The sequence below is a fragment of the Carcharhinus amblyrhynchos genome, chromosome 6 (genome assembly GCF_965287045.1).
Source record: "Carcharhinus amblyrhynchos chromosome 6, sCarAmb.v2.hapA, whole genome shotgun sequence".
NCBI classification, from domain to species: Eukaryota; Metazoa; Chordata; class Chondrichthyes; order Carcharhiniformes; family Carcharhinidae; genus Carcharhinus; species Carcharhinus amblyrhynchos.
In genome coordinates, this window is record NC_137329.1 from 35,655,388 (window position 1) to 35,667,746 (window position 12,359).

At 40.8% G+C, this 12,359-nt stretch overlaps 1 protein-coding gene across 4 annotated transcripts in view; it reads right to left on the bottom strand.

Moving 5' to 3' along the window:
- Positions 1-12,359, bottom strand: part of dennd5a (DENN/MADD domain containing 5A) — a 305,895-nt gene that overhangs the window by 75,460 nt on the left and 218,076 nt on the right. For all 4 annotated transcript variants that reach the window (XR_013886802.1, XM_080190209.1, XM_080190208.1 and 1 more), the window contains 2 exons: positions 4,229-4,360; positions 2,414-2,566 (listed from right to left, as the gene is read on the bottom strand). Coding sequence is in view for 3 of the 4 variants with exons in the window: in XM_080190209.1 (XP_080046335.1) it covers positions 2,414-2,566; positions 4,229-4,360 (285 nt within the window). In the remaining variant the exon portion in view is untranslated. The remainder of the gene's footprint in view (positions 1-2,413; positions 2,567-4,228; positions 4,361-12,359) is intronic.

The window sequence follows — 12,359 nt, forward strand, 5'->3', positions numbered from 1 at the left end:
TTGAATGGGATGGATAGGATAGAGGTGGAGAGGCTCTTCCCGCTCAGAAAGGACAGTAGGACTAGAGGGCACAGCCTCAAGATAAGGGGGGGGGGGGGGGGGGGGGGGGGGTGCGGTTTAGAATGGAGTTGAGAAGCTTCTTCACTCAAAGGGTGGTGAATCTCTGAAATTCTCTGCCCGTTGAAGTGGTGGAGGCTGCCTCGCTCAATATTTTTAAGACGCGGGTTGATAGGTTTTTGATAGGCAAGGGGATTAAGGGTTATGGGGAGAGGGCGGGCATGTGGAACTGAGCCACGACAGATCAGCCATGATCTTATTGAATGGCGGGGCAGGCTCGAGGGGCTAGATGGCCTTCTCCTGCTCCTATTTCTTATGTTCTTGTGTTTGAGAGTTTTGGTTTCATTTCAAACTGTGCCAGCATTGCAATTAGAGGTTGATGACATGAAAACAGCTGGGTTTAAAGAAAGATTAGATTGTTGCTCAGCAACCAGGGTCCACATGGAAAAGCGTAAACAGTTTGTTCAGTTGGAACCAGGTACTTGAGAACAAAGTAGTTCTCAGAAACTTCCAGTACAAGCAGGACTATGGAGTAAGGGGCAGAAAGCAAGTCCCAGAAGCTAAAGAACAGGTAGTTCAAGCAACCAGAAAATGAAGAGAGAAATCCCAGGAAGACTGAAGTCAAAGGGACAAAGAACTAGAATCTGCTCTTCACTGAAATTAAACACAGAGCTGTAAGTGCAGACCTGGTGAAAGTGGCTAGTGAGATGTCAGACATCTGAAGTAATCCTAAGGTGACACCTTAATACAGTCTACGAAGCAGTGGTGTTCTGTTGGCATGATTAGGTATTATGTGGAAGCTTAAATGCATGTAGCAATCCGAGACAGAGGAATCCACATGAAACGTTTTTTTTCTCTCTGGTCTCTTTACTCTCCAGGTTTCTTCTTTCTATCCAACTTTTACTGTTTGAATGCAATGGGGAAATGTTGCCGCCTTCTTCCTGCATTTAAGTATGTGCAAATAAACTAATCCTTTAAGTTCATCCTATCTCGAGTTTGCTGTACGGTTATGAATAGAAATTGGAATACCAAAACTAAGGGGTTGGGAAATATGCCATCGCTTATAAAGGGAGAAGCAAATTAAAATCCCATTCTTTTTGCAGACGGGTGGCAAAAATGTACATTGGTGCTGTTAAAATTAATCCCCTCCTGTTCATAAAAGACCAGATAATATTTAAGCTAGCAAAGGTTGAACCAAGGAGTGAATCAGTTAAGCCAATGATTGTAGCTGAGAGGATAATTAAGAATCAAGAACAAATGTGATTATTTTAGATATTAGCTGGACAGTAAGTTCATTGCGAAAACAATAATATACCCTCTGATGGGTAAAAAGGCCAGTATGGGCATGAACATCATTGATGGGAATCTTAATACGATGGTAAAGACAGGTTTGTAGGTGGGGTTGCCAGCAATATCTCACTACCAGCTCATGTGCCAGCACGTTACTGTATATGGCCTATCATTAGGGAAGTAGCTTATGTGAGGGTGACAGCAAGCCATCCACCAATAGCAGGTAGCAAATTAGATCAATTAAAATGCAAATTGAGAGTATTCTTCACCTACAATCTCTATTTTCCAGATGGCAGATAGGGCCCCTGATTGGGCTGGAGCCCTGAGCTGGAACAGTAGCAGTATGCAAGAGGCCAGTCAGATTGGTTTGAGGTGGAAGGTTTAGAGGTGTAACCAATAAAGCAGTCCAATTTGGCAGAGGGGCCGGGGCGGAGGGGGGGGAGCGGCGGCGGCGGCGGCGGAGAGAGTGGTTTTCTTCATCATAATAATGGTAGAAAATATACAAAGCTTTCAGGCCATTTTCAAGTCTTCAGAAGGCACCTCCATTTTGAGGCATGCTTGTGGTTTCTCCTTCAGCCAAGTCCACCTCTCCCATAGGCTTGTCAGCTGCCCAGTGTCTCCACTGGCTCTCCTGGCCTCTGAGGCTACCTACTGTTGTTAATCAGACAGGACTCCCCGAAGGAGCTTGTTAATTGGCTGCCTCCCCAAAAATCTCCTGCAGGGTTCCACTATGGCCATTCCTTGGTTCCCGACCTGGACTTCAGCCTGGCATCAGGATTACAACCCTGGAACTCGGGGAGAGGCGATGGCCTAGTGGTATTATCGATAGGCTATTAATCCAGAAAACTCAGCTAATGGGTTTGAATCCACGGATCTGAGATGCACTGTATGAGATTAATTGTGGCCTTTGAAAGGAAATGGGATAGTTTTCTGAAGAGAAAAAAGGTAGGGAGTGTGACGAGCCAAGCAGCATTTACTGAAATCCAGCATGTACATAACAGTTTGAATGTTCTCCTCTACTATATTATGATTTTATAAATCTTTCAGATGTACCTTGGTTACTTACCTGTTTTACCTGTAGGCCATGACTCCATATTCTTTCTAACAAATCACAGAGACTGGCAATTAATGTATTCTCTTCCACTCCTGTGATGGTCACTTCACCATGACCCAGTTCCACTGCTTCTCGCCCCATTTTCTCTACCAACATGCGCTTAGTCTTCAAAAGAGAAATTTGTGGATTCATAAGCACATCCAAAAATAAATAACTCAAATCTAATACTGGCTGTTTTTTTAGGGAAAAAAATGCAACCTCCCATTGACTTCGTAAGCAGTTGCACCACCAAGTATAGTATAAAATTATGCAGATCAGAATGACCCCAAGTTTGGTCTCTGATTTGTGCTTAATTAGCTGATTTCATCCAAGGTAAACAGTTTCAGTTATGAAAACAATTGGCTAGAATGCTTCTGGACGGAGGAAGGTGAAGGACACAAATAAACAGCCCCCTTTTCTATCCTGTTTCCAGTTGCTGCAGCTTAAGAACATAGTAAGAACATAAGAAATAGGAGCAGGAGGAGGCCATCTAGCCCCTCGAGCCTGCCCCGCCATTCAATAAGATCATGGCTGATCTGAAGTGGATCAGTTCCACTTTCCCGCTTTCTTCCCATAACCCTTATCCCTTGTCTATCAAAAACCTATCTATCCGTGACTTAAATATATTCAGCGAGGTAGCCTCCACCACTTCAACAGGCAGAGAATTCCAGAGATTCACCACCCTTTGAGTGAAGAAGTTCCTCCTCAACTCCGGTCTAAACTGTCCCTCCCTTATTTTGAGGCTGTGCCCTCTAGTCCTGCTATCCTTTCTAAGCGGGAAGAATCTCTCTACCTCTACCCTATCTATCCCTTTCATTATCTTGTATGTCTCTATAAGATCCCCCCTCAGCCTTCTAAACTCCAACAAGTACAGACCCAGTCTATTCAGTCTCTCTTCATAGGCTAACCCCCTCATCTCCGGTATCAGCCTAGTGAGTCTTCTCTGCACTCCCTCCAAGGTCAATTTATCCTTCTGCAAGTGTGGCGATCAAAACACAGTACTCCAGCTGCGGCCTCACCAGTACTCTGTACAGTTGCAGCAAGACCTCCCTGCTTTTACATTCTATCCCCCTCGCTATAAAGGCCAACATTCCATTTGCCTTCTTGATCACCTGCTGTACCTGCAGACTGGGTTTTTGAGATTCGTGCACAAGGACCCTCAGGTCCCTCTGCACCGTAGCATGTTGCAGCTTTTTGCCTTTTAAATAATAATCCCTCCTACTATTGTTTCTACCAAAGTGGATAACCTCACATTTGCTAACATTATACTCCATCTGCCAGGTCCTCCCCCACTCACTCAGCCTATCCAGATCTCTCTGCAGACTTTCCACACTCTCCACGCAATTTGCTTTCCCACTCATCTTCGTGTCATCAGCAAATTTCATTACTCTACGCTCAGCCCCCTCCTCCAGATCATCTATATAAGTGATAAACAGTTGAGGCCCCAGCACCGATCCCTGCGGCACTCCACTAGTCACCAACTGCCAACCAGAATAGCATCCATTGATTCCAACTCTCTGCTTCCTATTAGATAACCAATCCTCTATCTTACCCCCAACTCCATGCACCCTAACCTCTTGCAGCAACCTTTTAAAGACGCCTGCATGCTTAGACAGGATTGAGCTTGGCAGAAGTAACCAACATGTTCAACTAATATAATAATCAAACTCTAGATAGACATAAGAATTGGCATTTTGGCATGTTCCCAAAGGTTGCTAGTGGATGTGGCCCAATATTCCAGACACAGTGTTTTCAGGAAGGGGGAAAGGCTACATAGAATAAAATTACCTTATTACGACATTCCTTTAACAGGCCCTCAACAAATTTCCAGTTGGTATGTGCAATTACTGATGGAGACAGGTTGGACAACTTTGGCTGACGCATGCCCGTTCCAAGATTCCGAGCTTCCTGTATGTATTTCTTCAATTGGATAAAAAGAATAAATATTGTTTTTAGCTATCAGAAAATGCATGTACATAACAATTTGCATTCAACTTCAACAGATCATCATGTGCAAATAGATTTGAGTGGGTTTCTATGTTGGGAGAGGTGGCTTTAAATTTAAAATAAAGATCGATCAGATATGGATAATAAACCATAGAAAAACTAAGTTTTAAAACCAGAAGGAAAATACAGATGTCCCAGCCAGGGACATCTGTATATGTAAAAATGTCTGGTTTCTTGCAACGAGTTTGTGTGAAATGGCTTTTTGTACTTTGTGAAACTGCTGAAAATATTAAAATCCTATCCATCATAAAAATGAGGACAATGTTTTTCAAGTGAGGGTAGGGAGTCTTCGGAACTTCCGTCCACACAAGACATTGGAAGTAGAGCATTTGAGTTTTTTAAGGCAATAGATTCTTGATAACCAATGGGATGAAGCGTTATTGGAGGTATGTGGGATGTGGAATTGAGGTTATAATCAAATCAGCCACGATCTTATGGAATGGTGAAGCAGGCTCGAGGAGCCTACTGCTGCTTCTAATTGGCATGTTCTTTTTTCTTAAATTCTTTCGGATCCTAAATTCTAAAACAATGACACTGATTTTTTTTTAAATTTATGAAGTTGTCCATTTAATCACTGGGGCTTAGCTTTTGATCCAACACTGATAACAATTTCTTCTCCCTTTGATAGGAAGGGCCCAATATGAAATAAGCTTCGGATATTATAGACCCAGAAGCATCACAGCAACAACAAAATGAAAGATTATGCCTGTAGCATAGCACAAATTGGCAAACTTACTAAAAATGGTCAAGAAGAACCTGTTCAGAGATTGGAAAATATTACACTAATGAAATATAGGAGCAAAGTTGTAGCAAGGTGCATTGTTGGTTTAAATCCGCATTTAAAATGTACGAGATTCTTATGGTTAAAAAGTCTGAAAATTCTCGTTACTTGTTGCTATAGTTTTCTTTGCAAGAACTGCAGTGCTGTCCAACAGGATACCTGTGATGCTGAAGTATATGGATTTGCTACTATTTTGTTTTATTAATTATTAAAAAATTAATCTGATTGTCAAAATTCAGATAAGGTTAAGTTCACCGTGCCCGCTGTCAAAAAAGAACGATGCCTTGATTACATGGAATTTATGGCACTGAAACAGATCATTCAATTTGCATCAATGTTTGTGCTCAATACAAACCTCCCCACATGCTTTTTCATCTCAGACCATCAAGATATCTACTCAATCCTTTCTCTCTCATATACTAATCTAGCTTTCCCCTTAAATACTACAATACTATTCGCCATAAGCACTCCATGTGGTAGCATTTTCCAGGTCTGTTCCTTTATTTCTTGCTCCCAAGAACTCAACAATAGCAGAAAATCCAACTTTCTGAACTAAATTCAGTATTGCATAGATAAATATTTTCAATGAACACCATAAACAACCTTGTAAACATTATATAGAAAGCAAATTCATTATTAATTTTGTTTGTAATATTGATATCGCTGTTAAATATTTTATGATGTTTAACAAACTCAACATCAAGTTGAGCAATCCACCTGTAGACATTTGATACTTATAATCTGTCAAACTTTTAAAGATCAATTCTGGGGCTTCTCCCACTCTCCAACCAAATTTAACTGCTAGATAAAGTGACTTGTAAAAATTACTAATAATTTTGTTTTTAATGAATGGTCTGCACTGAGTTAGCTGATCCCATCAGGGTGCCAGAGAGGATGTTGTAACTGGCTTCAGTGTTCTTAGGGGTCAACAATGTTTGTAGAATCAAGAATCCCTACAGTGCAGAAGGAGACCATTCAGCCCATTGAGCCTTCACCAACAACAATCCCACCCAAGCTTTATCCCTGTAACCTGACATATTTACCCTGCTAATCCCCCTGACATGGAGGGAGAACTTAACATGGCCAATCAACCTTACCCGCACATTTTTGGACTGGGGGAGGAAATCGGAGTACCCGGAGGAAACCCACACAGACATGAGGACACCACGTAGCTCCACATAGACAGTGACCTGGGGCTGGAAGTGAACCTAAATCCCTGGTGCTGTGAGGCAGCTAATCACTGTGCTATCATGCCGCCATATGTATGGCAAGAAGAGCAAGAGAAAACAGGTATGTTTCCCACTTCCGATCATTATCCAATTGCTTGAGGAAAATTCAAAGGATCCAGCCTGGTTATAATGCTTTCCACTGTTAAACAGCTCACCAACTCCACTGTTCTGGCTCATACAGAAAGAATAACCATTTAAGAAAGGAACCAAGAGCCTGGAACCTTCCTGGTGTCATTGATTGGTTGCTTTTTTAAACAGCTAATGTCTCCACAAGAAATCGAACATTAACTCTCTCTACACCCTCCCCCCATTTCTAACTCCAGTTTAACTTCTTTAGCTCCTACACACAAATCAAATATGCAATTGTGCAGACCCATAGGACACTCTGGTTTGAAAATCCATCACTTTCTTTGCACACTTTAGTGCACGATGCAGATAAAAATTCAACTCAATGGAATTCAACTTTGGTTAATCTAATTCATTTTTCAGACACAGGGCTAGATTTTTGTAGAGTCAGGCCAACTTTGGAGGCCTTTAAAAATGAAAGTCAGGATCCAATTCCAGGATTTCTGCCTTCTTTCCCAGCATTGGCAATTTTTGCTGGTGCAGAATAAAGATAACACCCTGCATAATGCCCGTACCCTGCATTCATGATTTGGCCAGTTTCATTACAGGAGTAGGCATCTCCTGTGCACCAGCCAACAGGCTGTGAGATGCCTACTCCTACAATGGAAGTTTAATAGAATCAGACCCACTTCAAGGATGTGTGGTCCATGATCCATCAGAGGAGTTGTGAACCATAGTCTGGATTCAGGAATATTCTGAACAGTATGTTTAAAAGGTCTTACCCATGTCCCCTCTTCCACCCATGCAGCTTCCATTGTTTTCCATGCCACTTCTATGCCTGCTGCATCCTCCATGTCCACTCACTCAGTATGCACTATAGAAATGCTGCGCCATATAATAACAATGGCAAGTCTAGAAATTCATTTCAAAAAATCTCAAAAATATCCTCCCAAAGAAACTGGTGCTCTTATAACCTTATACAAACATCAATCACACAAAGCAATTATAGTATTAATAATAGAGGATTTACCTCACATCACAGTTGAATCTTGTGCAAATAAACATCTAGGCATTAACAAAAACAGATAAAATAAATTATAACTGATTCTTACCATGCAGGAGGAGTCCATTTGGCCCATTAAGCCTGCACTAGCTCTCTGAAAGAGCAGTCTACCTAATTCTACTTCCCTGACTTATCCCCACAATCTTGCACTTCTTTCTTTTTAGATGGTAATCCAATTCCATTTTGAATACATCAGTCAAATCTACCTCCATCACCCTCTCAGGCAGTTTGGTCCAGATTCCAACCACCCTCTGGCTGGAAAAAATTTTCTTCACTTTACTTTTATTCCTTTTGCCCATGTTTTGAATCTGTGCCCTCTAGTTCTTGTACACTGTAGAGTGAGAACAGTTTCTCACTATTTATCCTGTTCACAGCCCTCAGGATCTTAAATAGATATATCAAATCTCCACTCAGCCTTGTTTTTTTGAGGAAAACTGTCCAACCTCTTCAGTGTATCCTCAAGATACAGTTCCTTATCCTTGTAATCAATCATTCTCAGTCTCCTTCCATTACCTTCACATCCTTGCAAAAGCATAGCACCCATAACTGGACGCAGTACTACAGGTGGGTCCTAACTAGTGCTTATACAAGTTCAATGTGACCTCTTTACACCTGTACTTAATACCCTTATTAATAAAGTCTGAGGTACTATTTGTTTTATTATCTGCTCTCCCAGCTATCCCTATCATCTTCAACGGCTTATGCATACACATACCAAGACCCTGTTTTTACTGCACCTTGGAGGTTCTCCTTTCATTATATACTGTCTCTTCATATTCTTCCTGCCAAAATGAATCACCTCATACTTCTTGCATTGAACTGCATCTGTTACTTGTTTGCCCAATCCACCAAAATGTATATTTCCTTTAGAAATTCAAAACTATACATATCGTAGTTGGCAACTTTTCCAATCTTTGTATTATCTGCAAATTTTGGAATCATGCCCTGGACACCAGAGGATAGGCCATTAATATACATCAGGAAGAACAAGGGTCCCAACACCGAACCTTGGGGAACTCCAGTACAAATCTCCTCTAATCTGAAAAATAACCATTTACTACTACTTTGTTCCCTTGTCACTCAGTCAATTTCTCATCCAAGTGCCTACTTTCCCTTTTATTCCACGAACTAAAATTTTGCTCACGTCTGTTGGACAGCACTCTATCAAACACACATCCATATACCCACTTACCCTCTTTGACTTTTCTGCTGTGTTCACAAAAAACTTCAAATTAGTTATCCTGTCATAAAGTTGTCAGTCAATCAAACACTAAACCTAAGCCTGTGAAAACCCTCAGCCCTGCTGAGTTAATCCATTAGAAATTATTGGAGCCCAGCCAAACATTCATAATAAGGCCATCTGATGATATGCTTCTGTTAGTGCTATCGATATGTAGATTTTTTCCAAGGAGATTATTTAATTTTTCAACTGCCTTTCAAGATCTGATATTGTTATTATATGGTTCATTAGAACAGTGTTTTTTTGGCTGAGTGAGCATGGTAGATATAGCAGGGCCATGAAGTAGCATGAGGCCATGAATGAGGCATATGGAGTAGCAGGAGTGAGGGCAAGAGAGTCTAATAGTCTTTCAATGACAAAACCCTAAAAGACGGAGAAAGGCCTTCTAACCAGTCCACCATGGTACTTGCCTGACTCCATGGGTACAACCAAACTGTTTCCAGAGTCAACTGATCTGAATTGATTCAACCACTGCTGCCCCAGAGCAAAAATAACATATGCATTTATATAGAGATGGATTTACTTCATTTGATGGTGAAAATCTGGCCCATAGATTCAATTTAGTTGCCAGGTTTACTGATAATTTGCCATATGAAACATGCCAAGTCAAAGGTCCCCTATGAAATGAAATAGGCACATACAATTCTTCAACTTTCTCAGAGCAGAGGACTGTTTCATGCCAACCTTGAAAAACTGGAGGCAGACTGTTTTCAGAGTTCTGCCCTTTCAGCTCAGACAGACAATCAGACACCGATTCTATTCAGAAAAAACAGGAAGACGAAATAGAAAAGTCTCATAGATTTGTTATGTGAAGGGATATTTGGCAAGGCAGTTTAATCAATGCTATAAACAACTATATGCGTTATCATGTGCAGAAAAATCCCATTTCTCCGCAGCATTATTTCTCATCTTGAGGCTGTTATAACTCACTAGTATGCTGCTGACTGCAGAGACACAGTTCTCTCATCTTCACCACATCCTCAACACTGAACTTCATAGACTATTAGAAATTACAACACAGAATCAGATCATGTGACCCAGCCAGCACTTATGTCCCAGATGAGCAGTAGCCCTAATGTCCTGTGCATGCTTTGTTACCGACGCGCAAATCCACCTTTTAATCCACATATTTTTAGAGTCTGCCATCCTCCTTTGCCCCAGTAAATGCACTGCTTATTGTGCCAAAATGATTACTGACAAACATATGAAAACGACAGGCAAGAAAAGACCAATTTTAACAGAACCAGAGGGCACAAACTCAGATTAAAGGGATGATCCTTTAAAAGAGGGGTGAGGAGGAATTTCTTCAGCCAGAGAGTGGTGAATCTGTGGAACTCTTTGCTGTAGAAGGCTGTAGAATCCAGGTCAGCGAGTGTCTTTAAGACAGAGATCAATAGGTTCTTGATTAATAAGGGGATCGGGGTTATGGGGAAAAGGCAGGAAAATGGGGATGAGAAAAATATCAGCCATGATTGAGCGGCAGAGCGAACTCAATGGGCCAAGTGGCCTAATTCTGCTCCTATGTCTTTTGTTATAGTTGGCCCACCTTGGCTACGCCATTGTGTCACATGTTGACAAACAATTTGACAGACGTAAAGGCCTCGGCATTGATTTCCAAGCCCACTATAATATTCAGAGGTTTGAGTTTTTTTAAAGGGGCATTGGAAACATTTTTTAAAAATTGTTTATATAACCACTATTGCGTCCACCAACCTATGTCAGGCATCTTCGAATGGGCCTACAGAAGAGCTGAAGTAAATGGCAATATGAATGTTCAAAAATAGTCTACAAAGGTTCTTCTATCTCTCACTCAAAGTTTAATGTGTGAGATAAGAGTGTTTTTAATAAGCACAGCATACAGGCAGCCACATCTCAGCATCACAAACATTGTAGCTAATGGATTTGCCAAGGTTTTGAAGGTTGCAAAGGGTGTATGCAATGACCAGGAACATACATAAAGCTGCTACTTGACTGAGGAGCAGGTGAGCTCCTATAACGTACCAGATAAAACTCAGACATAGGTTTTATAGAAGTTCTAGTAGTCTGATTATGTCTGTCCAAGTTGAAATACAAAACGATCTCCAGTTCAGGTATCAGACAATCCACATACTGAAGAGATAGGAATCACACGAGCGAGACACAGAGACAAACAAACGGGAGTATCAAAAAGGAAAAAAAATAAAGCAACACAGACAAATGTTTAACCTTGTAAAGAGAATCAGATAAAGAAAGAGCATGAAAAGGAATCATCACAGAGAGGAACAAAAATAGAAGACATTACATAATAAAAAATAGAACTGAAATCTGGTAAAAAAAAATTCTCAAAACAAAAACAGTACACTGGTTGCTGTTTACAATTATTAGATGTTTAAGCATAAAGGATTTTCAATTACTGCATCCAAGAGGAGTTCCTGTACTGCCATTTGAACACAATCAAGCCCAAAAAGGTAGCCATATGCACACTTCAATCAACAATCCACTAGCCCCAAATGATAGAAAAATTAAATATCTTGTGATGTTACTGTGCCCTTAAGAAAGATATTTTAAGCATGTTCTCTACAGTTATATGCAGCCCTGTTTTTTTTTTATTTTTGGCACCAAGATGCCTGAGCAGATGTCCTTTTAGCTACTAACATCATGTAATGGGTGTTTTGTTTATTTTTAATCTAAGCATAATGCAATGTCCTGGAGTTTTATGATCCTTTTGAATTGTTGGGGGGGGAAGTTGATTGACAGGTCAGGTGCAACCTTCACAGGGGAAGAAAATCCAGGGTCTTTAAGTTTGGCAGAAGCCGTTAGGACTCCAGATTATAAGCAATGTGTGTCTGTCTCTCTCCCTGGTATTAGAAATTTAGCTGGCAGCTAGATGCAAGGAGTGTCTCTGTCTCGAAGTGTGCTGAAAGGTCCAGGACTGGAATGCCTCAGCGTTTTCAATTCAACATCCAAAGGAGGAATCCATAGCAGGGCTTGCAATGCTGCAAAATCCAGCATCATGTGAACATACTTATTTTCTGTGCTAAGCCTAGGATGGGATGTGTTTGTAGGGGTTTGTTTGGTTGGAACAGTATATTTAGCTGTTGAGGTTTATACAAAATCATTGTTCTGTTTTCTTGTCTGTAATTGGTAATTATAATTGGTCTTATTATAATGGTAATTGGTCTTATTATAATGTTAACTGTATTCTTATATAAACTTTGTTTGATAAAAGCTCCCTACTGGGTCACTTGAATCATATCTGGAGTAAAGCAACTTACATTTACCCGTGCCAAATTCAAAGTGCAAAACCTATGGTCTAGGCTGACCTTCATAAAACACCTTGAAGTTTCTGACATGAATTATAACAATTTGTACCTACATTTAAACCTGTTGTGAATGAAACCCCTAATTAGGGGATCTGAATGGACTACCTGAAAGGATGCGAGACAGATTCAATTGAGGCTTTCAAAAGAAAATTGGGTAAGCACCTGAAGGGCAAAAAATTGCAGGGCGACAGAGAGGGCTGGATTGTGGATCTAGCTAAATTGCTCCTGCAG